This window comes from Oncorhynchus clarkii, chromosome 6, assembly GCF_045791955.1.
Source record: "Oncorhynchus clarkii lewisi isolate Uvic-CL-2024 chromosome 6, UVic_Ocla_1.0, whole genome shotgun sequence".
Lineage (NCBI taxonomy): Eukaryota > Metazoa > Chordata > Actinopteri > Salmoniformes > Salmonidae > Oncorhynchus > Oncorhynchus clarkii.
Genome location: NC_092152.1, coordinates 76,353,960 through 76,380,471, shown reverse-complemented (window position 1 = coordinate 76,380,471; position 26,512 = coordinate 76,353,960). Strand labels below are relative to the sequence as shown.

At 43.0% G+C, this 26,512-nt stretch overlaps 2 protein-coding genes across 4 annotated transcripts in view; one reads left to right on the top strand and one right to left on the bottom strand.

Annotated features, from left to right (window-relative positions):
* The first annotated feature begins 428 nt into the window (after positions 1-428).
* LOC139411618 (dipeptidase 2-like) lies at positions 429-23,938 on the top strand. Its single transcript, XM_071158203.1, has 11 exons — positions 429-631; positions 8,568-8,713; positions 9,123-9,249; positions 9,452-9,581; positions 11,329-11,470; positions 15,940-16,009; positions 17,196-17,372; positions 21,170-21,254; positions 21,422-21,497; positions 21,689-21,824; positions 22,150-23,938. Exons 2-11 carry the CDS (start codon positions 8,571-8,573, stop codon positions 22,372-22,374), a joined length of 1,311 nt encoding a protein of 436 aa, XP_071014304.1. The 5' UTR covers positions 429-631; positions 8,568-8,570; the 3' UTR covers positions 22,375-23,938.
* LOC139411617 (solute carrier family 12 member 4-like) overlaps positions 23,410-26,512 on the bottom strand; it is a 61,073-nt gene continuing 57,970 nt past the window's right edge. For 2 of the 3 annotated variants that reach the window (XM_071158200.1, XM_071158202.1), the window contains exon 24: positions 23,410-26,440. In XM_071158200.1, the coding sequence (XP_071014301.1) occupies positions 26,349-26,440 (92 nt within the window). In that variant the 3' untranslated portion in view covers positions 23,410-26,348. The remainder of the gene's footprint in view (positions 26,441-26,512) is intronic. The other variant, XM_071158201.1, reaches the window with a different exon arrangement.

Below are 26,512 nucleotides of genomic sequence, written 5' to 3'. Positions count from 1 at the left end.
CCCCTCTGTTCCGGTAAAAAGCTCAAGGATGGGCCTAGATAAATGTAACCACGCTCAAATGCATAGACAGCTGTGGATGCAATATATGAACATTATAGTTTTAAGCATGTTTTGAGGCTATACAGTGTTTGTTTACGTTTACAAGGTTTACCAACATTGGAGAAAAGCACGTTTATATTTTGGGTTCTGATGGGTATGACAGTTGAATTAAACTCATGAAGCATAAATTCTATATTATTTAAAAAATCAATGGGTACATATTAATTTATGTATCCAAAAATGTATGTGGCAACTGCAGATTGTCCCTTTAAAGGGCTGGCTTCCTGGACACAGCTGGACAAAAAAACATGACCAATGGGGATTTCCATTGAAATCATTTTTATTTCTAGATCTAGGTTTAGGCTAATCTATCTCTGGGAAACTGGCCCATAGTGTTCTTAGTTAGATTGGACAGTAGATGGCAGTAATCCCATCTCTATGACCACACTGCGTAATGTACTCGATCTATTCTATACGTTACAGTACGATGTATTTCAGTTACTCACGTAGCCTACATCTGGGCGGAGGGAGCTAGAAAGTTCGCATTATTGAATTGTGATGTTCGGATTTAGCTGATCGAACAACTTGCACTGTGAGTTTTGTTTTTCTAAAAAATACTTTACTGTTTAAATAATTATGTTGGCTAGATTTACTGAATTATTATGTTTTTTTAAAATAGAATTTCCGTAATTTATAGGCCTATTTGCATCATATTTTTAGTTACGTGATGTTTTTGTTCACTCGTTAAAACTGTTAAACCCATTAACTGTAAAAGTTACTTTAAATGTTATGTTCAAATTTAAACGAACTACAATTTTTAACGATTAATGAAGCCTTCATAAACCCTTTATAAAGCCAATAGGCCTATAGATGCTTATGAAACCATCACTAAAGCGAAAGTCAGCAGAATAAATAATAACTAAGCCGTCATCCCGCCTATGTTGCAGTAAAAAACTGAGGGATACAGCTGGAGAAATGTAACCACTCTCTTATTCATAGACAGAGCTATGTATGCAAGGACTGACCATCCATAATAACATTATATTTAAACAATAAGGCACGAGGGGTGTGCGGCTAAGGGCTGTTTTTAACCACAAGACAATGCAGAGTGCCGTGGTGTATTGGCCATATACCACAAACCCTGAGGTGCCTTATTGCTATTATAAACTGGTTATCAACGTAATTAGAGCAGTAAAAATAAGTGTTTTGTCATAGCCGTTTTGTCATACCCATATGACAAAAATAAGTGTTTTGTCATACCCGTGTCTGGTATACCACGGCTGTCAGCAAATCAGCATTCAGGGCTTGAACCACCCAGTTCATCATGTAGTTTTAATCATGTTTTGAGTGTTTGTTCACATTTACTTTATTTACAAACATTGGAGGCTTATATTTTGGATTCTGATGGGGTACGACAGTTGAACTAAACTCATGAGGCATTCTATAAATTTTATTCTTCAAGAATCAATCTGTACATATTGTAAAATCTATTGGTCGCTAAATCCGGAGAAAATACAGACCATGTAAAGAACTGTTGGTCACTAAATCCATAATGGGCTCCCGAGTGGCGCAGCGGTCGAAGGCACTGCCTCGTCACTACAGACCCTGGTTTGATTCCAGGCCGTATCGCAACCGGCCGTGATTGGGAGTCCCATAGGGAGCGGCACACAATTGGCCAAGCGTCGTTCGGGTCTGGCCGGGGTAGGCCATCATTGTAAATAAGAATTTGTTCTTAACTGACTTGCCTAGTTGAATAAAGGTTACATAAAAAATAAAAATCTGTCTAGACCAAGAAAAAACGGTTGGCTGGTATGCCCTCACCCGTCTGAGCGGTCGGCTGTGAATGCCCTCACCCGTCTGAGCGGTCGGCTGTGAATGCCCTCACCCGTCTGAGCGGTCGGCTGTGAATGCCCTCACCCGTATGAGCGGTCGGCTGTGAATGCCCTCACCCGTCCGAGCGGTCGGCTGTGAATGCCCTCACCCGTCTGAGCGGTTGGCTGTGAATGCCCTCACCCGTCTGAGCAGTCGGCTGTGAATGCCCTCACCCGTCTGAGCGGTCGGATGTGAATGCCCTCACCCGTCTGAGCGGTCGGCTGTGAATGCCCTCACCCGTCTGAGCGGTCGGCTGTGAATGCCCTCACCCGTCTGAGCGGTCGGCTGTGAATGCCCTAACTCAACAGATTGGTTTGGTTCTGTCCTCTATAGTGCTGTCTAGTTAGAACCTGATGTTGAGGCCCATCACAGTACTCTTGACAGTCACCACCATACACACACACACAGACACATCTGTTTCCATTTGAAGAGGTTTATATGGATTTGGTCATCTGATTGACGTGGGATCTTATTGTTGTGGTTCTATAAGACAAAGATTTACACACATGTAAACAGTATTAGTTAAGGATTATAACTATACACTATACCTATATGTACATAAATAAATGGAAATCAAATCAAATCAAATTTTATTTGTCACATACACATGGTTAGCAGATGTTAATGCGAGTGTAGCGAAATGCTTGTGCTTCTAGTTCCGACAATGCAGTAATAACCAACAAGTAATCTAACTAACAATTCCAAAACTACTGTCTTGTACACAGTGTGAGGGGATAAAGAATATGTACATAAGGATATATGAATGCGTGATGGTACAGGCAGGGTAGCCTAGTGGTTAGAGCGTTGGACTAGTAACCGGAAGGTTGCGAGTTCAAACCCCCGAGCTGGTAAGGTACAAATCTGTCGTTCTGCCCCTGAACAGGCAGTTAACCCACTGTTCCCAGGCCGTCATTGAAAATAAGAATTTGTTCTTAACTGACTTGCCTGGTTAAATAAAGGTAAAATAAAAAATAAAAAAATAAACAGAGCAGCATAGGCAAGATACAGTAGATGGTATCGGGTACAGTATGTACAAATGAGATGAGTATGTAAACAAAGTGGCATAGTATAGTATAAAGTGGCTAGTGATACATGTATTACATAAGGATACAGTCGATGATATAGGGTACAGTATATACGTATGCCTATGAGATGAATAATGTAGGGTAAGTAACATTATATAAGGTAGCATTGTTTAAAGTGGCTAGTGATATATTTACATCAATTCCCATTATTAAAGTGGCTGGAGTTGAGTCAGTGTCAGTGTGTTGGCAGCAGCCACTCAATGTTAGTGGTGGCTGTTTAACAGTCTGATAGCCTTGAGATAGAAGCTGTTTTTCAGTCTCTCGGTCCCAGCTTTGATGCACCTGTACTGACCTCGCCTTCTGGATGATAGCGGGGTGAACAGGCAGTGGCTTGGGTGGTTGATGTCCTTGATGATCTTTATGGCCTTCCTGTGACATCGGGTGGTGTAGGTGTCCTGGAGGGCAGGTAGTTTGCCCCCGGTGATGCGTTGTGCAGACCTCACTACCCTCTGGAGGGCCTTACGGTTGAGGGCGGAGCAGTTGCCGTACCAGGCGGTGATACAGCCCGCCAGGATGCTCTCGATTGTGCATCTGTAGAAGTTTGTGAGTGCTTTTGGTGACAAGCCGAATTTCTTCAGCCTCCTGAGGTTGAAGAGGCGCTGCTGCGCCTTCTTCACAATGCTGTCTGTGTGAGTGGACCAATTCAGTTTGTCTGTGATGTGTATGCCGAGGAACTTAAAACTTGCTACCCTCGCCCTCCCTTGCTACCCTTGCTACCCTTGGCATTACACTTACAACATGTCTATAAAGGGCTATAAACACAGTATCAATATAAACATGAACTTAAACATTCTCCTCTTGGAGAGAGAGAGAAACCAGTTACTTGGCACAACATTCAGACATCCCTGTTGCCGTCGACAATACAAAGCTCTTCAAAACATGCGTCTTCTCCCTTCGGATGATGATAACATTCTGATCTGAGTGGGTGGGTGGGTACGGTGTTCAGAGTCCAGATGCACATCTCCAAGAGTTCTGATTGGTTGGGAATGGCAGGGCTATGATGGGTGAGGGATAACGAAGGTAGGCTGAGCAGCCAAACTAACGGGACCGAAGGGAAGCTGAAGGGACTGTGCGGTGAAGTTAGGTAGAGAGGAGAGGAGCAGGATGGCCTTTTTACACATACCATTAATTTGTGAAAAGAAAATGTATGTAGCCTCTGCTGATTGCCCCTTTAAGCAAATTTCATACTTCATAATTAGTGGCAAAGGATCACATTTGCCAAAGCCCTGGATTTATATATAGGCCTAGACCTTTCATATCACACGTTATACAGTATTACTTTGTTTATAAATTATGTCATGCTTATTAAGGCTTATTAAGGCTTTATGAATACCATATAAGCAGAATTGCGCCGGAGGAAATGGTCGCCATTTTATGGGCTCCGAACCAATTGCGCTATTGTGTGTGTTTTTTTTGCGTTATTTGTAACTTATTTTTTACATAATGTTTCTGCCACTGTCTCTTATGACCCCCGAAAAGAGCTTCTGGATATCAGGACAGCGATTACTCACCTCGTACTGGACAAAGATTTTTTCTTTAAGGAGTTGGACGCCAGTGATTTACTTCAGACACTGGACAAGTCCCAAATCCCCATCATTTGCATGAAGAAGAGACATATATCGGTGACATAAGTCGTGGTGCCTTGTAAGGATTCGACTGCAAGTGGGTAATCCGCCTCTACCATCAGTCCTATTAGCCAACGTGCAATCATAGGATAATAAAATGGATGAGCTCCGATCAAGACTAACCTACCAATGGGACATTAAAAACTGTAATATCTTATGTTTCATCGAGTTGTGGCTGAACGACGACATGGATAACATACAGGTGGCTGGGTTTTCCGTGCATCGGCAAGACAGAACAGCTGCCTCCGGTAAGACAAGGAGTGACGTTCTGTGTCAATATGTAAATAACAGCTGGTGCACGAAATCTAATATTAATATATATATATATAATATATTAATATTCGCACACTATTTACCAAGAGAGTTTTCATCTATATTTTTCGTAGCTGTCTATTTACCACCACAAACTGAAGCTGACACTAAGACCACACTCAACGAGCTGTATAAGGCCATAATAAAACAAGACAATTCTCATCCAGAGGCGGCGCTCCTAGTGGCTGGGGACTTTAATGCAGGGAAACTTAAATCTGTTTTACCTCATTTCTACCAGCATGTTACATGTGTAACCAGAGGAAAAAAATCTCTAGACCACCTTTACTCCACACACAAGGATGCGTACAAAGCTCTCCCTCGCCCTCCATTTGGCAAATCTGACCATAACTCTATCCTCTAGATTCCTGCTAACAAGCAAAAACTAAAGCAGGAACTACCTGTGACTCGCTCAATACGGAAGTTGTCAGATGACGTAGATGCTAAGCTACAGGACTGTTTTGCTAGGACAGAATGAAATATGTTCCGGGATTCTTCCGATAGCATTGAGGAGTACACAACATCAGTCACTGGATTCATAAATAAGTGCATCGATGATGTCGTCCTAACAGTGACCGTTTGTACATACCCCAACCAGAAGCCATGGATTACAGGCAACATCCGCACTGAGTTGCCGCTTTCAAGGAGTGGGACTCTAACCCGGACGCTTATAAGAAATCCCGCTATGCCCTCTGACAAACCATCAAACAGGCAAAGCGTCAATACAGGACTAAGATTGAATTGTCCTACACCGTCTCCGTCACCGTCACTCGTCGGATGTGGCAGGGCTTGCAAACTATTATGGACTACAAAGGGAAGCACAGCTGCGAGCTTCCCAGTGACACAAGCCTACCAGATGAGCTAAATGACTTCTATGCTTGCTTCGAGGCAAGCAACACCGAATCATGCATGAGAGCACCAGCTGTTCTGGATGACTGTGGGATCATGGTCTCAGGAGCCGATGTGAGTAAGACCTTTAAACAGGTCAACATTCACAAGGCTGCAGAGCCAGACAGATTACCCGGACGTGTACTCAGAGCATGCACTGACAAACTGGCAAGTGTCTTCACTGATATTTTCAACCTTTCCGTGACCAAGTCTGTAATACCATTATGTTTCAAGGAGACCACCATAGTCCCTGTGCCCAAGAACACAAAGGTAACCTTCCTAAATGACTACCGTCCCGTAGCACTCACGTCTGTAGCCATGAAGTGCTTTGAAAGAATGGTCATGGATCACATGAACACCACTATCCCAGAAACCCTAGACCCACTCCAATTTGCATACCACCCCAACAGATCCACAGATGACTCAATTTCTGTTGCTATCCACACTACCCTTTCCCACATGGACAAAAGGAACACCTACGTGAGAATGCTATTCATTGACTACAGCTCAGCATTCAACACCATAGCGCCCTCAAAGCTCATCACTAAGCTATGGACCCTGGGACTAAACACCTTCCTCTGCAACTGGATCCTGGACTTCCTGAGGGTAGGTAACAACACATCTGCCACAATGATCCTCAACACTGGGCCCCACAAGGGTGTGTGCTCAGTCCCCTCCTGTTCTCCCTGATCATGCATGACTGCATGGCCAATCACAACTCCAACACCATCATTAAGATTGCCAACGACACAACAGTGGTGGTCACCAACAACGATGAGACATCCTATAGGGAGGAGGTCAGAGACCTGGGAGTGTGGTGCCAGGATAACAACCTCTCCCTCAAATGTGATCAAGACAAAGGATATGGTTGTGGACTACAGGAAAAGGAGGGCTGAGCACACCCCCATTCTCATTGACGTTGCTGTAGTGGAGCAGGTTGAGAGATTCAAGTTCCTTGGTGTCCACATCATGGTCCGAACACACTAAGAAAGTCGTGAAGAGGGCACGACAACGCCTATTCCCCCTCAGGAGAATGAAAATATCCTCAAAAGATTCTACAGCTGCACCATCGAGAGCATCCTGACTGGTTACATCACTGCCTGGTATGGCAACTGTTCTGCCTCCGACCGCAAGGCACTACAGAGGGTAGTGTGTACGGCCCAGACCATCACTGGGGCCAAGCTTCCTGCCATCCATGACCTCTATACCAGGTGGAGTCAGAGTAAGGCCCTAAAAATTGCCAAAGACTCCAGCCACCCAAGTCATAGACTGTTCTCTCTATATACCACGGCAAGCAGTACAGGAGCACCAAGTCTAGGTCCAAACACGACTTCTTGCAGCTTCCACCCCCAAGCCATAAGACTCCTGAACAGCTAATCAAATGGCTACCCGGACTATTTGCATTTTTACGCTGCTGCTACTCTCTGTTTGTTATCTATGCATAGTTACTTTACCTCTACCTACATGTACATTACCAGTCAAAAGTTTGGACACACCTACTCATTCCAGGGGTTTTCTTCATTTTTAATATTTTCTACTTTTCACAATAATAGTGCAGACATCAAAACTATGAAATAACACATATGGAATCATGTAGTAACCAAAAAAGTGTTAAACAATTCTAAATATATTTTATATTTGAGATTCTTCAAAGTTGCCACCCTTTGCCTTGATGACAGCTTTGCACACTCTTGGAATGTCTTTGTGAGACGCAGAGTAGGTGAACAGATTATCTTTACATATGTGGTGCCCCCCGTGAAGCATTAAGGAGGAGGTGTGATGGTGTAGGGGTGCTTTCCTGGTGACACTGTCAGTGATATATTTAAAATTCAAGGCACACTTAACCAGCATGGCTACCACAGCATTCTGCAGCGATACACCATCCCATCTGGTTTGTGCTCAGTGGGGCTATCATTTGTTTTTCAACAGGACAATGACCCAACACACCTCCAGGCTGTGTAAGGGCTATTTGACCAAGAAGGAAAGGGGTGAAGTGCTGCATCAGATGACCTGGCCTCCACAATCACCCAATCTCAACCCAATTGAGATGGTTTGGGATGAGTTGGACCGCAGAGTGAAGGAAAAGCAACAAGTGCTAAGCATATGTGGGAACTCCTTCAAGACTGTTGGAAAAGCATTCCAGGTGAAGCTGGTTGAGAGAATGCCAAGAGTGTGCAAAGCTGTCATAAAGGCAAGGGGTGGTTACTTTGAAGAATCTGAAATCTAAAATACATTTGGATTTGTTTAACACTTTGGTTACTACATGATTCCATATGTGTTATTTCATAGTTTTGATGTCTTCACTGTTATTCTACAATGTAGAAAATAGTACAAATAAAGAAAGACCTTTGAATGCGTAGGTGTGTCCAAACTTTTGACTGGTACTGTATATATTACCTCAATTACCTTGACTAACCTGTGCCCCCACACATTGACTCTGTACCGGAATCCCTTGTATATAGCCTCACTACTCTTATTTTATTGTTGCTCTTTAATTATTTGTTATTGTTCTATTTTCTAACAACAACAAAAATATTCTTAAACTGCATTGTTGTTTTAGGGCTTGTAAGTAAGCATTTCACTGTAAGGTCTACTACACCTGTTGTATTCGGCACATGTGACTAATACAATTGGATTTGATTTGATTTGATAAAGAGTTTATACATTGTAGTTTGTTTAAAGTGGTATCAAAAGTTAAAAGTACTGGACTAATTGAAGTTACCACGTCTTAAAATTATTTTATTTATAGAATATGGTATCGCGAATACTCCATGGAGGTGATTTTCTAAACCTGGGGACGAACTTGATGCTGTGTTTTCTCTGTGGGATGACATCGGGAGATCCTAAAAGAGGAAGTGCATTTGGCTTGATGACAAAATATCCTTTGGTTGATGGGTAAGTAAACAGAGGAAAGTTGTTTTAGTTATTCTGGTTTTCCTAAAATAGAGACAAGTTTATCCTACAGTATCCCTTATTATTGGTTGATGATATATTTGTCTGTGCAGAGATACATAGACATTTTTTGCCATACCATATGCATGCAGCCTAAAATATTAATAGCTCATTGATTTTCAACAGTAAACTTTTGGGACTTCACCACCAAGTATCCAAAACAAGTGTGGTTCCAAATACAAATACTTATCATCCCATACTGAGTAATTCAGTATGTAACTCGCCCACACACACGTGGTACTGTATGGAGCTGTCGCTTTAGAAATTTGATATATAAAAATGTCTCCCTCCAACTCCACCTTGAGTCCCTCGCCTCTATTACATCTGACTGCCTCATCTCTCTCTCTCCTAGACATAATGACCTAGCTTTGATGCTGAGGATTCTCCACGGCAACAGACTGAGTCAGGTTGACCTGCACAACATCAGCAAAGTGGCCACGGACATCAACAGACTCACAACAGGACATGTCGGCGCTCAGGTAGGTTAATATATGGTTAATAGTAGCCTAAGTGTGTGTGTGTGCGTGTGTATGCGTGTGCATGTTTGTGTGAGTGTGTGAGTGTATATGTGTGTACGTGCATGTGCACACTGAGTTGTACTAAAGCCATAATACCCTTCTAACTCAAGTGTTGCTCTCTGACCCCCTGCTTTGTCTCTGCCCCATCCCATGCTCTGATCAGGTGTTTGCAGCCTACGTGTTGTGTGGCGCCCAGGCGAAGGATGCTGTGAGGCTCACACTGGAACAGATAGATGTGATCAACCGTATGTGTACAGAGAACCCGGAACTGGAGCTAGTTACATCTGCTGAAGGTATGATTCAGCCGCGGGCTGATATTTTTTGGTGACCTGTAACATAATTATAATAATTTGTACACTGCAAATGGACCACAAATAGGCCCAATAAGAGATAGCATTTGAAAATAACAATAGTTTCATACTTTGATTACATTGAGACATGATCATGTTTCTTTTTTTATTTGTGAGAATACTTGGGTTAGTTATTATATATTCTTTCTGAATTCCTGGGGATTTTAGTATTTGTTCTCCCTAAAAAAAACTAAAAGTGTACGTATGTGAATGTGTGTGGTTTCGTGTGCGAATGTCAGTGTAGTGTGTGTAAGTGAGTGTATGCTGTATATAGTGTATACAGTATATAGTCTAGCGAGTGTGTATAGAGTCAGTGCAAGATAGAGTCAATACAGATAGTCCAGGGATAGTCCAGGGTAACCATTTAAGGAACTATTTAGCAGCCTTATGGCTTGGGGGTAGAAGCTGTTCTGTAGCCTGTTGTTCTGAGAGCCCATGCTCCGGTACCGTTTGCAGGGCGGTGGCAGAGAAAACAGTCTATGGCTTGGGTGGCTAAAGTCTTTGGCAATTTCTGGGAATTTCCTATGACACTGCCTGATATAGAGGTCCTGGATGGCAGGCAGCTCGGGCCAAGTGATATACTGGGCCGTCCGCACCACCCTCTGTGGCGCTTTGCCATACCATACCAAGTGATAATGCAGCCAGTCAAGATGCTCTCAATGGTGCAGCTGTAGAACTTTTTGAGGATCCGAGGGCACATGCCAAATCTTTTCAGTGTGTGTGGACCATGTTAAGTCCATAGTGATGTGAATGCCAAGGAACTTGAAGCTCCCAACCTGCTCCACTACAGCCCCAACGATGTGGATGGGGGCGTGCTCTCCCCCCTTTTCCTGTAGTCCACGATCAGTTCCTTACTGATATTGAGGGAGAGGCTGTTGTCTCTGATCTCATCCTAGTAGGATTTCTCATTGCTGTCGGTAATCAGGCCTACCACCATCGCGTTGTCAGCAAACTTGATGAAGGTTTTGGAGTCGTGCGTGGCCACGCAGTCGTGGGTGAACAGGGAGTACAGGAGGGGACTAATCACACAACCCTGAGGGGCCCCTATGTTGAGGGTCAGCATGGCGGAGGTGTTGTTGCCTACCCTCACCACCTCGGGGGCGGCCTGTCAGGAAGTCCAGGATCCAGTTGCAGAAGGAGGTGTTCAGTCCCAGGGTCCCGAGCTTTGTGATGAGCTTGGAGGGGACTATGGTGTTGAACACTGAGCTGTAGTCTATGAACAGTATTCTCTCATAGTTATTTCCCCTCTTGTCCAGGTGGGAGAGAGCAGTGTGAAGTTTAATTGAGATTGCATCATCTGTTGGAGTGGGTCCAGGATGTCTGGGATGATGGTGGTGATGTGTGTCATGACCAGCCTTTCAATGCACTTCATAAATACAGATGCGAGTGGTACTGGACGATAGTCATTTAGGCAGGTTACCTTGTAGTTCTTAGGAACAGGAATAATGGTGGGCAGCTTCAAACATGTTGGGCTTACAGACTGGGCAAGGAGACACTTGCCAGCTGGTCTTCTGGCCTGTAATTTACGCTCTCTGAAGTAGTTTGATGGGTTTTCCAAATGGATCTTTCCACCAGCATATGGAAATGCGTGGATGTGTAAGTGGGTTGATGACTGGTAAAAACATATTTCTGCCCAATTTACAGCAGTATGATGATGATGATGTGTGTGTATCGTGTGTGTATTCAACAGGACTAAATGACACTAAGAGGATAGCATGTCTGATCAGCATTGAGGGAGGTCATTCTATAGACAGCAGCCTGCCAACCCTGCGTATGTTTTACCAGCTGGGGGTTCGCTCCATGGCCCTCACACACACCTGCAACACGCCTTGGTGAGCACACGCACACATGCACACACACACGCACACACACACACATGCACGCACGCACACACACACACACACACACACACACACACACACACTTATGACCTCCTCGCAGTCATCAAATGAGCAAAAGGACAATATAGGAATAAGGTGGAATCATCTTAAACAGGCTCCGATTACCACCGAATACCAACAGGCTCCGAATACCACCGAATACCAACAGGCTCCGAATACCACCGAATACCAACAGGCTCCGAATACCATCGAGGCTCCGCCGGCAGGCACATTCACAGTCATTTCCAACCTCTCCTTGTCCCAGTCTGTAATTCCCACGTTTTGAGATGACCACAATCCTCCCTGTTCCTAAGAACTCTAAGGCTTCATGCTACAATGATTACCGCCTTGTAGCATTCACTTCTGAAATCATAAAGTGCTTTGAGAGACTGTTTATTGCACACATTATCTCTACCATCCCAGCCACCCTAGACCCACTCCGATTTGCATACCGCCCAAACAAATCCATAGACGATGCAATCTCTATTGCTCTCCACACTGCCCTCACCTACCTAGATAAGAGGAATACCTATGTGAGAATGCTGTTCATTGACTACAGCTCAGCGTTCAATCTCATCAATCTCACCAATCTCACCACCAAGCATAAGACTCTGGGTCTGAAAACCTCCTTCTGCAACTGGATCCTGGTCTTCCTGACGGGCCGACCCCAGTTGGTGAGGGTAGACAACATCACCTCCAGTACGCTGACCCTCAACACAGGGGCCCCACAGGGGTGTGTGCTTAGTCCCCTCCTTTGCTTCCTGTTCACCCACAACTGTGTGACCACGCACGACTCCAACACAACAGTGGTAGGCCTTCACCCCGGCGGTGATGAGTCAACCTACAGGGAGGAGGTCAGTGACCTGGCAGTGTGGTGCCGGAGCAACAACCTCTCCCTCAACGCCAGCAAGACCAAGGAGCTGATCGAGGACTGCAGGAAACGGGGGGTGAGCACGCCGCCATCCACATCAACGTTGCGGCAGTGGAGCAGGTAGACAGCTTGAAGTTCCTTAACAGCTTGAAATCTTAAAATGGTCCAAACAGACACGCACAGTCGGGAAGACGGCGTGACAGTGCCTTTTCCCCCTCAGGAGGTTGAAAAAGTTTGGCATGGGCCATCAAATCCTGAAAGATTCTACAGCTCTACCATTGAGAGCATATTGACTAGTTGCATCATTGCTTGGTGTGGCAATAGCACCGCGCTCGATCGCATGGCACTACAGAGGGTTTAGGCAGAAAGCCCAGTACATCACTGGGGCCGAGCTCCCTGCCATCCAGGACCTCTATTTCAGGCAGTATGAAAAGAAGACCCAGAAAATTGTCTAAGACCCCAACCACCCAAGCCATAGACTATTTTCTCTGCTACCGCATGGTAAGAGGTACCGGTGCATCAAGTCTGACACCAACAGGCTCTTGAACAGCTTCTATCCCCAAGCGATACAACTGATAAATAGCTACACGGACTGAGTTTACCTTGTATCTTTATTTACCTTTTATTTCAATATTTGCCCTCTCACAGAGTGCTACACACTCACACACACTGTCACTCCAACACACACAAACACTCACTCCTTAATTTGCTCACTAACACATACATACAGTTGAAGTCGGAAGTTTACATACACTTAGGTTGGAGTCATTAAAACCCATTTTTCAACCACTCCACAAATGTGTCGTGGCAGAATCAGAATTATTTAGGTAACATTTATAAATAAAATGCTTTATTTATTTTATTGCATGCTTATGTGAGATATGTCATTAGAATGTCTATTTTTGGATAATGCTGTTGGCCGGTTGCAGTTATCTGTTCTCTGTCAGGGTTCAGTTACTTGGGCCGCAGAGAGGGGAGAGGTCAAGCTTGTCTTCATATGTTAACATATCTTTTAAACCATGTGAAGGGGTGATCGAGGGGGAACAAATTATCTCTTGGCTCCACAATGTGCCAGTCACTGTGTCTCCGTGAGCTTGTCCAGAATGGGAGTGTCAGTTAAAGCTTGGTCGCAAATGGGTCTTCCAAATGGACAATGACCCCAAGCATACTTCCAAAGTTGTGGCAAAATGGCTTAGGGACAACAAAGTCAAGATATTGGAGTGGCCACCACATAGGGGCGGCAGGGTAGCCTAGTGGTTAGAGCGTTGGACTAGTAACCGGAAGGTTGCGAGTTCAAACCCCCGAGCTGACAAGGTACAAATCTGTCGTTCTGCCCCTGAACAGGCAGTTAACCCACTGTTCCCAGGCCGTCATTGAAAATAAGAATTTGTTCTTAACTGACTTGCCTGGTTAAATAAAGGTAAAATAAAAATAAAAAAAATAAACATAGCCCTGACCACAATCCTATAGAACATCTGTGGGCAGAACTGAAAAAGAGTGTGTGAGCAAGGAGGCCTACAAACCTGACTCGGTTACACCAGCTCTGTCAGGAGGAATGGGACAAAATTCAAATTTATTTATATAGCCCTTCGTACATCAGCTGATATCTCAAAGTGCTGTACAGAAACCCAGCCTAAAACCCCAAAAAGCAAGCAATGCAGGTGTAGAAGCACGGTGGCTAGGAAAAACTCCCTAGAAAGGCCAAAACCTAGGAAGAAACCTAGAGAGGAACCAGGCTATGTGGGGTGGCCAGTCCTCTTCTGGCTGTGCCGGGTGGAGATTATAACAGAACATGGCCAAGATGTTCAAATGTTCATAAATGACCAGCATGGTCCAATAATAATAAGGCAGAACAGTTGAAACTGGAGCAGCAGCACGGCCAGGTGGACAGCAAGGAGTCATCATGTCAGGTAGTCCTGAGGCATGGTCCTAGGGCTCAGGTCCTCCGAGAGAGAGAGAGAAAGAGAGAATTAGAGAGAGCACACTTAAATTCACACAGGACACCGAATAGGACAGGAGAAGTACTCCAGATATAACAAACTGACCCTAGCCCCCCGACACATAAACTACTGCAGCATAAATACTGGAGGCTGAGACAGGAGGGGTCAGGAGACACTGTGGCCCCATCCGAGGACACCCCCGGACAGGGCCAAACAGGAAGGATATAACCCCACCCACTTTGCCAAAGCACAGCCCCCACACCACTAGAGGGATATCTTCAACCACCAACTTACCATCCTGAGACAAGGCTGAGTATAGCCCACAAAGATCTCCGCCACGGCACAACCCAAAGGGGGGGGGGGGGGGGCTCCAACCCAGACAGGATGATCACATCAGTGACTCAACCCACTCAGGTGACGCACCCCTCCCAGGGACGGTATGAGAGAGCCCCAGTAAGCCAGTGACTCAGCCCCTGTAATAGGGTTAGAGGCAGAGAATCCCAGTGGAAAGAGGGGAACCGGCCAGGCAGAGTCAGCAAGGGCGGTTCGTTGCTCCAGAGCCTTTCCGTTCACCTTCCCACTCCTGGGCCAGACTACACTCAATCATATGACCCACTGAAGAGATGAGTCTTCAGTAAAGACTTAAAGGTTGAGACCGAGTTTGCGTCTCTGACATGGGTAGGCAGACCGTTCCATAAAAATGGAGCTCTATAGGAGAAAGCCCTGCCTCCAGCTGTTTGCTTAGAAATTCTAGGGACAATTAGGAGGCCTGCGTCTTGTGACCGTAGCGTACGTGTAGGTATGTACGGCAGGACCAAATCAGAGAGATAGGTAGGAGCAAGCCCATGTTATGTTCCAAAATTCACCCAACTTATTGTGGGAAGCTTGTGGAAGGCTACCCGAAACGTTTGACCCAAGTTAAACAATTTAAAGGCAATGCTACCAAATACTAAGTGAGTGTATGTAAACTTCTGACCCACTGGGAATGTGATGAAAGAAATAAAAGCTGAAATAAATCATTCTCTCTACTATTATTCTGACATTTCACATTCTTAAAATAAAGTGGTGATCCTAACTGACCTAAGACAGGGAATTTTTACTAGGATTAAATGTCAGGAATGGTAAAAAACTGAGTTTAAATGTATTTGGCTAAGGTGTATGTAAACTTCCAACTTCAACTGTATATACTGACTCTAGACACCTGCACACTCACTCACATGAAAGCTGCTGCTACTCTGTTTATCTTATATCCTGTTGCCTAGCTCCCTTACCCCTATACATATCTACCTTCATCACTCCAGTATCCCTGCACATGGAATATGGTATTGGATATGACTTTTTAAGTATTTCTTGTACAGTATGCTTACTTATTTACTTTATTGTGTATTTCGTATTTCTTATTCTTATTTCTTGTGTTTTTTTGTTGTTGTAATACATTGTTATTGATTATTGCATTGTTGGGTTTTGAGTTTGCAAGAAAGGCATTTCACTGTACTTGTGCATGTGATATTAAAACTTACAGACTCATGCACAATATTTGTTATATTTTGGTTTGACATCTTAGGTTCTTGCCTCTGGGCTATAACACAGTCGTTTTTTTATTGCTTCAGGGCTGAGTCCTCCTCAACAATTTATGATGTCTATCAAAGAGAAAATGACAGCCTAACAGACTTCGGTAAGGTAAGGTCAACCTTTAACACTAAGTCTGTGTTCAAGCCAATACTTATAGCCTACTCTGGTCACTTCAGGCGTAATGACATTTCGGCACACTTATGTCTTCAGGGACACCTGAAGTCAACAACCTGGAGAGGTTAGAACGCAGGGGCGGTCCCTTCAGGCCTCCTACATACTTTTACACAGACGAGTTATATTTGCATAATTGACATGATTTATTATTCATCATTGGCTCCTGCATGTGATGGACCAATACCTCACGAGGCTTCCTCTCTCCAAGTTGAGACCTTGAAACTGTAATACCTGAAATAACCGAAACAGCCAGAGTAATGTTCTGGGTGTACTGCCAAGTTGCTTATCAGTGATAGAGAGGATTCCTCCATACACGTTCAGTCAGTCACCCTAATGAACCCATCCAAATGGTTATTAGAAAAGCAGCATTGATTTGATACACAAACATAACATTTTCCTTCACAGTCTCTAGGAGTTGTACACAAACATTCTTGATCCTTGACGATTTTTAGGGAGATGTGTAAGACTGATGTGATCCTCAGTCGCAACTGAGCGTTTTACTGTTTGTAGTGTTTACTGTTTGTAGATAAGTGGCGCAAAGTGTTGTATGTTTGTCAGCAGATATGCACAATGACGTACATAGAGCACGTAATATATAATTACTGGGAAACCTCACAGCAAGTGGTAACATGCTTTTCCTGTTCTCTCTCTCTCTCTCTCTCTCTCTCTCACTCTCTCTCTCTCTCTCTCACTCTCTCTCTCTCTCTCTCTCTCTCTTTCTCTCTCTCTGTCTCTGTCTTTCTCTCTCTCTCTCTCTCTCTCTCTCTCTCTCTCTCTCTCTCTCTCTCTCACTCTCTATCTCTCTCACTCTCTCTCTCTCTCTCTCTCTCTCACTCTCTCTCTCTCTCTCTCTCTCTCTCTCTCTCTCTCTCTCACTCTCTCTGTCTTTCTCTCTCTCTCTCTCTCTCTCTCTCTCTCTCTCTCTCACTCTCTATCTCTCTCACTCTCTCTGTCTTTCTCTCTCTCTCTCTCTCTCTCTCTCTCTCTCACTCTCTCTCTCTCTCTCTCTCTCACTCTCTCTGTCTTTCTCTCTCTCTCTCTCTCTCTCTCTCTCTCTCTCTCTCTCTCTCTCTCTCTCACTCTCTCTGTCTTTCTCTCTCTCTGTCTTTCTCTCTCTCAGGATGTGGTGAAGGAGATGAACAGATTGGGGATGATAGTAGACCTGTCCCATAGTTCCTGGGCCACAGCCAGGGCAGTACTGCAGATCTCTAAGGCTCCAGTTATTTTCAGCCACTCCTCAGCCCATGCCGTGTGTAACCACAGCCGCAATGTTCCTGATGACCTGCTCCGCGAACTGGTGAGACCCCTGGCAAGAACTTTCTGTCTCTGTCTGTCTCTCTCTTTCTCTCTCTCTCTAAAACTCCTCCATCACTCCCCCCTTTCAACCACCATCGGCACGGTCACTCATTGTGGGTGGCCTGTGTTTACTCCTTATCAGGAGAGTCTTTTGGAATTATATTTTGACGATGTCTCCTTTCTGCAATGTTTCTTTAATCCACTTGTCCTTTATGTGCATTTCCTGTTTTACAGTGCCTTCAGAAAGTATTCATACCCCTTGACTTATTCCACATTTTGTTGTGTTACAGCCTGAATTCAAATGGATTAAATATACAGTATGAGTCAAAGGTTTGCACACACCTGGATTCCAGGGTTTTTCTTCATTTTTACTATTTTCTACATTATAGAATAATAGTGAATACATCAAAACTATGAAATAACACATATGGAATCATGTAGTATCCAAAAAAGTGTTAAACAAATCAACATATATTTAATATTTGAGATTCTTCAAAGTTGCCAACCTTTGCCTTGATGACAGCTTTGCACACTCTTGGCATTCTCTCAACCAGCTTCATGAGGTCGTAACCTGGAATGCATTTCAATTAACTGGTGTGTCTTGTTGAAAGTACATTTCTGGAATTTCTTCCTTCTTAATGCGTTTGAGCAAATCAGTTGTGTTGTGACAAGGTAGGGGTGGTGTTACGCACTTCTAGGAGTAGTGGGTGCGGAGTCAGGTGCACAGAGCAGGGGGTAAAGGACAATCGTGTTTATTCTGGCACAGAAAACGGTCACACCAAAACACCAGGCGCATACAAATGACCGGCCCAAAAACAGGATCCAAACAGTCCGGAGAAAACAAGAAAATAGCACAACTACAAAAATGAACAGAGGAACAAGCCCTCACAAACACAGGTGGACATAACCGTCTTAAATAGCCCTAACAAAAACCTAAACAAGAAACAGGTGTAACCAATAAGACAAAACTAACAGAAAAGGAAAAGTGGATCGGTGGCAGCTAATAGACCGGTGACGACGAGCGCCGAGCGCCGCCCGAACAGCAAAAGGAGCCACCTTCGGTGGGAGTCGTGACAGGTGGTTTACAAAAGATAAGCCTATTTGGTAAAAGACCAAGTCCATATATGGCAAAAACAGCTCAAATAAGCAAAGAGAAACACCAGTCCATCATTAATTTAAGACATGAAGGTCAGTCAATACGGAAAATGTTAAGAACTTTGAACATTTCTTCAAGTGCAATCGCAAAATCCACCAAGGGCTATGATGAAACTGGCTCTCTTGAGGACCGCCACAGGAAAGGAAGACCCAGAGTTACCTTCGCTGCAGAGGATAAGTTCATTAGAGTTACCAGCCTCAGAAATTGTATCCCAAATAAATGCTTCACAGAGTTCAAGTAACATACAATCTCAACAGCAACTGTTCAGAGGAGACTGCGTGATTCAGGCATTCATGGTAAAATTTCTGCAAAGAAATCACTACTAAAGGACACCAATAAGAAGAAGAGACTTGCTTGTGCCAAGAAACACGATCGATGGACATTAGACCGGCGGAAATCTGTCCTTTAGTCTGATGAGTCCAAATTTGAGATTTTTGGTTCCAACCGCTATGTCTATGTGAGACGCACAGTAGGTGAACGGATGATCTCTACATGTGTGGTTCCCTCCGTGAAGCATGGAGGAGGAGGTGTGATGGTGTAGGGGTGCTTTTCTGATGACACTGTCAGTGATTTATTTATAATTCAAGGCACACTTAACCAGCATGGCTATCAAAACATTCTGCAGCGACACGCTATCCCATCTGCTTTGCGCTTAGTGGGACTATCATTTGTTTTTCAACAGGACAATGACCCAACACACCTCCTGGCTGTGTAAGGATAGTGATGGAATGCAGCATCAGATGACCTGGCCTCCACAATCATCCGACCTCAACCCAATTGAGATGGTATGGGATGAGTTGGACCGCAGAGGGAAGGAAAAGCAGCCAGGAGCCAACAAGTGTTCAGCATATGTGAGAACTCCTTCAAGACTGTTGGAAAAGCATTCCAGGTGAAGCTGGTTCAGAGAATGCCAAGAGTGTGCAAAGCTGTCATCAAGGCAAAGGCTGGATTTGTTTAACACTTTTTGGGTTACTACATGATTTTTTCATAGTTTTGTCGTCTTAACTATTATTCCACAATGTAGAAATAGTAAAAATAAAGAAAAACCCTTGAATGAGTAGGTGTCCAAACTCTTGACTGGTACTGTATATTTTTTCCATCTACACACAATAACCCATTAAGACAAAGTGAAAAACATGTTTTTAGAAATGTTTGCTAATTTATTGAAACTGAAATCCAGAAATATCTAATTTACAAAAGTATTTACACTCCTGAATCAATACATTTTTGAATCACCTTTGGCAGCGATTACAGATGCAAGTCTTTCTCGGTAAGAGCTTTGCACACCTGGATTGTAAAATATTTGCACATTATTATTTTCAAAATTCTTCAAACTCTGTCAAGTTGGTTGTTGATCATTGCTAGACAGCCCTTTTCAAGTTTTGCCATATATTTTCAAGACGATTTAAGTCAACACTGTAACCAGACTACTCAGGAACATTCAATGTCGTCTTGGTAAGAAACTCCAGTGTATATTTTGGCCTTGTGTTTTAGGTTATTGTCCTGCTGAAAGGTGAATTTGTCTCCCAATGTCTGTTGAAAAGCTGACTGAACCGAGGTTTCCTCTAGGACTTTGCCTGTGCTTAGCTCTATTCCATTTATTTTTATTTAAAAAAACTCCCTAGTCCTTGCCGATGACAAGCATACCCATAACATGATGAGGCTACCACCATGCTTGAAAATATGAAGAGTGGTACTAAGTGATGTGTTGTTTTAGATTTGCCCCAAACATAATGCTTTGTATTCTTTGCCACATTTTTTTGCTGTTTTAGTTCAGTGCCTTACTGCAAACAGGATGCATGTTTTGGAATATTTTTATTCTATACATGCTTCCTTCTTTTCACTCTGTCACATAGGTTAGTATTGTGGAATAACTACAATGTTGTTGATCCATCCTCAGTTTTCTCCTATCACAACCATTCAACTCTGTAACTGTTTTAAAGTGACCATTGGTGTCATGGTGAAATCCCTAGGTGGTTTCCTTCCTCTCCGGCAACTGAGTTAGGAAGGACGCCTGTATCTTTGTAGTGACTGGGTGTATTGATACACCATCCAACGTGTAATTAATAACTTCAGCATGCTCAAAGGGCTATTTAATGTCTGCCATTAAAAATAAACTATTTACCAATAGATGTCCTTCTTTGCGAGGCATTGTGGTTGAATCTGTGTTTGAAATTCACAGCTCGACTGAGGGACCTTACAATTATCTGTATGTGTTGTACAGAGATGAAATAGTAATTAAAAAAATAATGCTAAACACAATTTTTGCAATCCGAGTGAGTCCATGCAACTCAAAATGTGATTTATTAAGCACATTTTTACTCCTGAAATGATTTAGGCGTGCCATAATAAAAGGGGTTGAATACTTATTGACTCAAGACATTTCAGCTTGTCATTTTTTATTAATTTGTAAAAATGTCTAAAAACATAATTCACTTTGACATTATGGAGTATTTTGTGTAGGCCAGTGAAACAAAATCTCAATTTAATCCATTTTAAATTTGGGCTGTAACACAACAAAATGCGGAAACCGTCAAGGGGTGTGAATACATTCTGAATGCACTGTATCTACATGGCTGGAAGGTCAATGGAAGTGTGGAATGTTTTTTTAATGTTCTATTCTGGGTGTGTTGTTGTTTCAGAAGGAGAACGGAGGACTCATCATGGTTAATCTGCACAGTGGGTTTGTGGCTTGCCATGGCCAAGCCAATATCTCCATTGTGGCTGGTGAGCAGTTGCCTTTGATTAGTGTTTATTGGCATCAAACAATTAAGCGCAAAATTGGCTGCCTTGTTATCAATCAAGACCTGTTTAGAAGACCAGTATCAAGAACATCAATAACATGTGTACACATGATTTATCTTATCTTCTGATATTCCTCTTACTTTTTGCAGACCATTTTACCCACATTAGGAAGGTGGTTGGATCTGAGTCAATAGGAATAGGAGGGGACTTTGATGGAGCTTCTAAGTAAGAACTTTTACCTCAGAGTAACAGCAGCACATTCAGCGTTGGTTCATTAATACAGCCATGTTATGCTCCAGCTTGAATGCTATCAGAATGACTCACTTTTTAAGCAGACTGGTAACAGATAGCAGCTGCATTTTAAGTGGCCTGAGGGTTTGAGTAATACATAGCCTGTTACGTTCTACTGTCTGAAGGTTTCCTCTTGGATTAGAGGATGTGTCCAAGTATCCCGCTCTGATCCAGGAGCTGCTGAAGAGACACTGGACAGAGAACGAGTTGTCCGGGGTCCTCAGACACAACTTCCTACGTGTGTTCAAGGAGGTCGAGAAAGTGAGTGCTAAATGAACAAAAGCTCGGTGTTTTTGCTCGTTATAAAGGCTCAATGCTACAGTGTGAGTATTGTATCAAAGACATCAAAAACACCTGCAGTAGTAACATCTACGGAATGACAGGAATGAAAGGCATCTCTGTCTGGGACTGAATGTCCATCTGAGTACTTTGTGGTATGAAGGGAACTGAGAACTGGAAAAAGAGCCGTGTATAGTGCATGGAAAATCCCACTTGTTTTTTCTTGTTCAGTAGAGTCACTGTCACAGCATCATAACACAGTGTAAACTTCTCTCTCCCTCCCTCCTTCCCTCTATCCCTCCCCCAGGAGCGTGACAGGCAGAAAGCGAAAGGAACTCTCCCCAGTGAAGCTCAGATCGACTTGACTGGGGTTCAGAACCCCTGCAGACTGGTACTCAGGCGACCTGACCACCAGACGACAAAGATGGCGCAGATGTACTCCAAGGGCCACAGTGAACTGGTGGTCCCCAGGAGTCTGGTCTGGACCATGGTTATACTAATCTCCTGCCTCTGTGTCCTGATGGACCATTAAGACTATAATATGGCCTGGATTCAATCAGATCCAGCGGTAACCCAGGTTGACCGATATCCTGATAGCGGATGTTTTGGCAGTATTGGAGGTGTAGCTGCAGTGTGAACTGACAAATAAGTGTGTGGCTGCTCTTTTGTGTCACCAACCACTCCCTTCCTTATTATCCCTACACATTAGATGTTCAAAACGACAATAGAAAGTGCAGGCTCTATCGACAATAGATATTATGAAATGCATGTTTTCATGTTAATATGGATGGCGGGATTTGTCAGTCTATGTAGACAATAGACCATTACGCATTAGAGTGTTTGAACTTGTAATGTGGCTACATGAACTTCTAATGCGGCTGCATGGGATTTGTCGGATATAAAGTTGGTGTGGTTTAATTTCATTCAATGACAGAGTCTGCATAATGTAACATAAGTAGTAGCTCTAACGCAGTTCCACCTTCAACACTGGCAAAACAACCGGATGTCGGCTAGCACGGATCTGATAGAATTTAGCCCTTAGTGTTACTAAACTAGCAGTGCTTGACTTGCGCAGGAGCCCACTGGAACTGAGTACCGGCACCTCAAATTCTCTACTGCTTGAGCTCGTTTTACTCTTATGGAATATTAGCTCAAAAGTATAGTGGAGCTCCTGCACCTAAATATAAACAGTACTTGCACCCAAAATGAGTACCGGAACCTATTTAGTAGTACTACTAGTGTTGTATTACAATACACTATCCACTACAAACATGTTTCTCCGACAGTGACAAGCTTTAACGTGTTTACTGTGTCACTTGCTGTGTCACTTGCTGTGTCACTTGCTTACATGTGATCTTTCCTACAAAGATCTTTATCTAATTTTTAGTTCTGGTCATTTTGACCTTGAAGGAGTTGTATATTTACACAAAGCTCTGCACACACTTGATACTATATTACATTGAGTTTAATGTAAAAATCACTTTAAACTTTTTTTTACATATCTCATTCTAAAAATATCTCTGTGTTATGTTTGTTTAATGATACAATCAAGGCCACAAGGTCATACTGAGACCTTTACAAACTATCTTTATTTCTCTGAGGACACAGACCTTGATGTCCATCACACAAACTTGAGTTTCACAATGAAACTATTTCATAGAAAGTGACGATTTCATCTTAAAATTAACATTAATGTAACATTTCCTCACAAGGGTGTACAGTGAAACAGTATGTAACATGTTAATATACTGTAATGCCTCCTACAGTCATCTCAGGAATGTTGCATTCTGTATTCATAGGTTATATCGTATTTATTTAGCCTTTCTCTTAAGTAAATAATTATTTGTGTTTTCTGTTTTTCTACCATCTTATTTTATGAACACATTGATATATCTGAAGTCTAGATGATTCATTTTCCTATTCAACTAGAATTGAACTATGATTTTATTGCTAAGTTCAGATAAATACTCATCACCTTTACAGCTCTTGCAGTCTACAGGAAAGAAAAGGAAATGTGTGCATATGCTACTCTGTTCAGTTGCCCCTGTAAGTCGTCTTCATACCTATAATAAAGACTTTTGTACAGAAATAGCAGATTAAATGTAATGTATAATTGTCAATGAATTAAAACCTCTTCTCTTTCAACAATTACAAATAATAATCCAGTAAAATAATGTTTCGATACAATCTCTGGCATCCACATTTACAAGCCCTCTCTGTTGAAATACCCCAACTGGCATTTCATTATCTACAATACGAAAAATCTTATCCTCATCGGGGGAAGGTTGAGAAAATAAATAAGAAAATAAATACAAAAGTTACTATTCCACCAACCATAAAAAGGTTGTGAAAAAAGAACTCAAATTGGCACTCTACACAGAGGCCTTCATAAGGACCACCCAAGACTGTGCTATCTGGCAAGCTAATCCTTGATGAGGGAAAGCCCACCATAACTTATTTTCTGCAAACAACACAAATACTGACTCAGTCGAACATAGAAAATTCATGTTTGATGGATGTACAGTGCCTTGCGAAAGTATTCGGCCCCCTTGAAGTTTGCGACCTTTTGCCACATTTCAGGCTTCAAACATAAAGATATAAAACTGTTTTTTTGTGAAGAATCAACAACAAGTGGGACACAATCATGAAGTGGAACGACATTTATTGGATATTTCAAACTTTTTTAACAAATCAAAAACTGAAAAATTGGGCGTGCAAAATTATTCAGCCCCCTTAAGTTAATACTTTGTAGCGCCACCTTTTGCTGCGATTACAGCTGTAAGTCGCTTGGGGTATGTCTCTATCAGTTTTGCACATCGAGAGACTGAAATTTTTTCCCATTCCTCCTTGCAAAACAGCTCGAGCTCAGTGAGGTTGGATGGAGAGCATTTGTGAACAGCAGTTTTCAGTTCTTTCCACAGATTCTCGATTGGATTCAGGTCTGGACTTTGACTTGGCCATTCTAACACCTGGATATGTTTATTTTTGAACCATTCCATTGTAGATTTTGCTTTATGTTTTGGATCATTGTCTTGTTGGAAGACAAATCTCCGTCCCAGTCTCAGGTCTTTTGCAGACTCCATCAGGTTTTCTTCCAGAATGGTCCTGTATTTGGCTCCATCCATCTTCCCATCAATTTTAACCATCTTCCCTGTCCCTGCTGAAGAAAAGCAGGCCCAAACCATGATGCTGCCACCTTCATGTTAGACAGTGGGTATGGTGTGTTCAGGGTGATGAGCTGTGTTGCTTTTACGCCAAACATAACGTTTTGCATTGTTGCCAAAAAGTTAAATTTTGGTTTCATCTGACCAGAGCACCTTCTTCCACATGTTTGGTGTGTCTCCCAGGTGGCTTGTGGCAAACTTTAAACAACACTTTTTATGGATATCTTTAAGAAATGGCTTTCTTCTTGCCACTCTTCCATAAAGGCCAGATTTGTGCAATATACGACTGATTGTTGTCCTATGGACAGAGTCTCCCACCTCAGCTGTAGATCTCTGCAGTTCATCCAGAGTGATCATGGGCCTCTTGGCTGCATCTCTGATCAGTCTTCTCCTTGTATGAGCTGAAAGTTTAGAGGGACGGCCAGGTCTTGGTAGATTTGCAGTGGTCTGATACTCCTTCCATTTCAATATTATCGCTTGCACAGTGCTCCTTGGGATGTTTAAAGCTTGGGAAATATTTTTGTATCCAAATCCGGCTTTAAACTTCTTCACAACAGTATCTCGGACCTGCCTGGTGTGTTCCTTGTTCTTTATGATGCTCTCTGCGCTTTTAACGGACCTCTGAGACTATCACAGTGCAGGTGCATTTATACGGAGACTTGATTACACACAGGTGAATTGTATTTATCATCATTAGTCATTTAGGTCAACATTGGATCATTCAGAGATCCTCACTGAACTTCTGGAGAGAGTTTGCTGCACTGAAAGTAAAGGGGCTGAATAATTTGCACGCCCAATTTTTCAGTTTTTGATTTGTTAAAAAAGTTTGAAATATCCACTTCATGATTGTGTCCCACTTGTTGTTGATTCTTCACAAAAAAATACAGTTTTATATCTTTATGTTTGAAGCCTGAAATGTGGCAAAAGGTCGCAAAGTTCAAGGGGGCCGAATACTTTCGCAAGGCACTGTATGTGTAAAAGTAGCAGTTGTTAATGGTCTCCTATTGCAGAAATAGGTTTGTGAATGACCCAAGCTTTAGTTGCCTTGGCAATAGGGGATTCATGAGGGAATTATAGCATGTAATCTAGAAAAGCTACTGTCCTCATGGAAGGCAATACATTCCGCAGAAATGCCAGGCAAATTATTATTGCTTTCTGTGGTCCTCAAATAACACAATAAAAGTCCTCTTAATTCCATCATTAATTGGCACAGTTTGTATGTACTGTATGTTGAGGATCGGCTGGATGCTGCTGCCGGTGCTGCAGTGCCCCCGATGATCGGGGTGGAATGTCTCCTGTCGAGGCAGTGTCGTGACCTGTGACCAGAGTGGTTTCTGATTGGTCAGGAGTAGATAGTGATGACCTCTCGTCCTCCTCCTCTCACCAGCAGCACTCTCTCCAGACCTTCCGTCAGCACCTCCAGAAACTCCATATCTGGGCCAGAGTTAAGCACTGTTATAACCAGCAACTGCATCACTGCACCTGCGATTACATCTGCAAATCTGT

Excerpts from the sequence above, each read along its gene's own strand:
- LOC139411618 (XM_071158203.1), top strand. The coding sequence starts at position 8,571 with ATGGTATCGCGAATACTCCATGGAGGTGATTTTCTAAACCTGGGGACG. Across the intron at positions 9,250-9,451 it reads CAGGACATGTCGGCGCTCAG|GTGTTTGCAGCCTACGTGTT; the intron begins GTAGGTTAATAT and ends TGCTCTGATCAG. Across the intron at positions 9,582-11,328 it reads GCTAGTTACATCTGCTGAAG|GACTAAATGACACTAAGAGG; the intron begins GTATGATTCAGC and ends TGTATTCAACAG.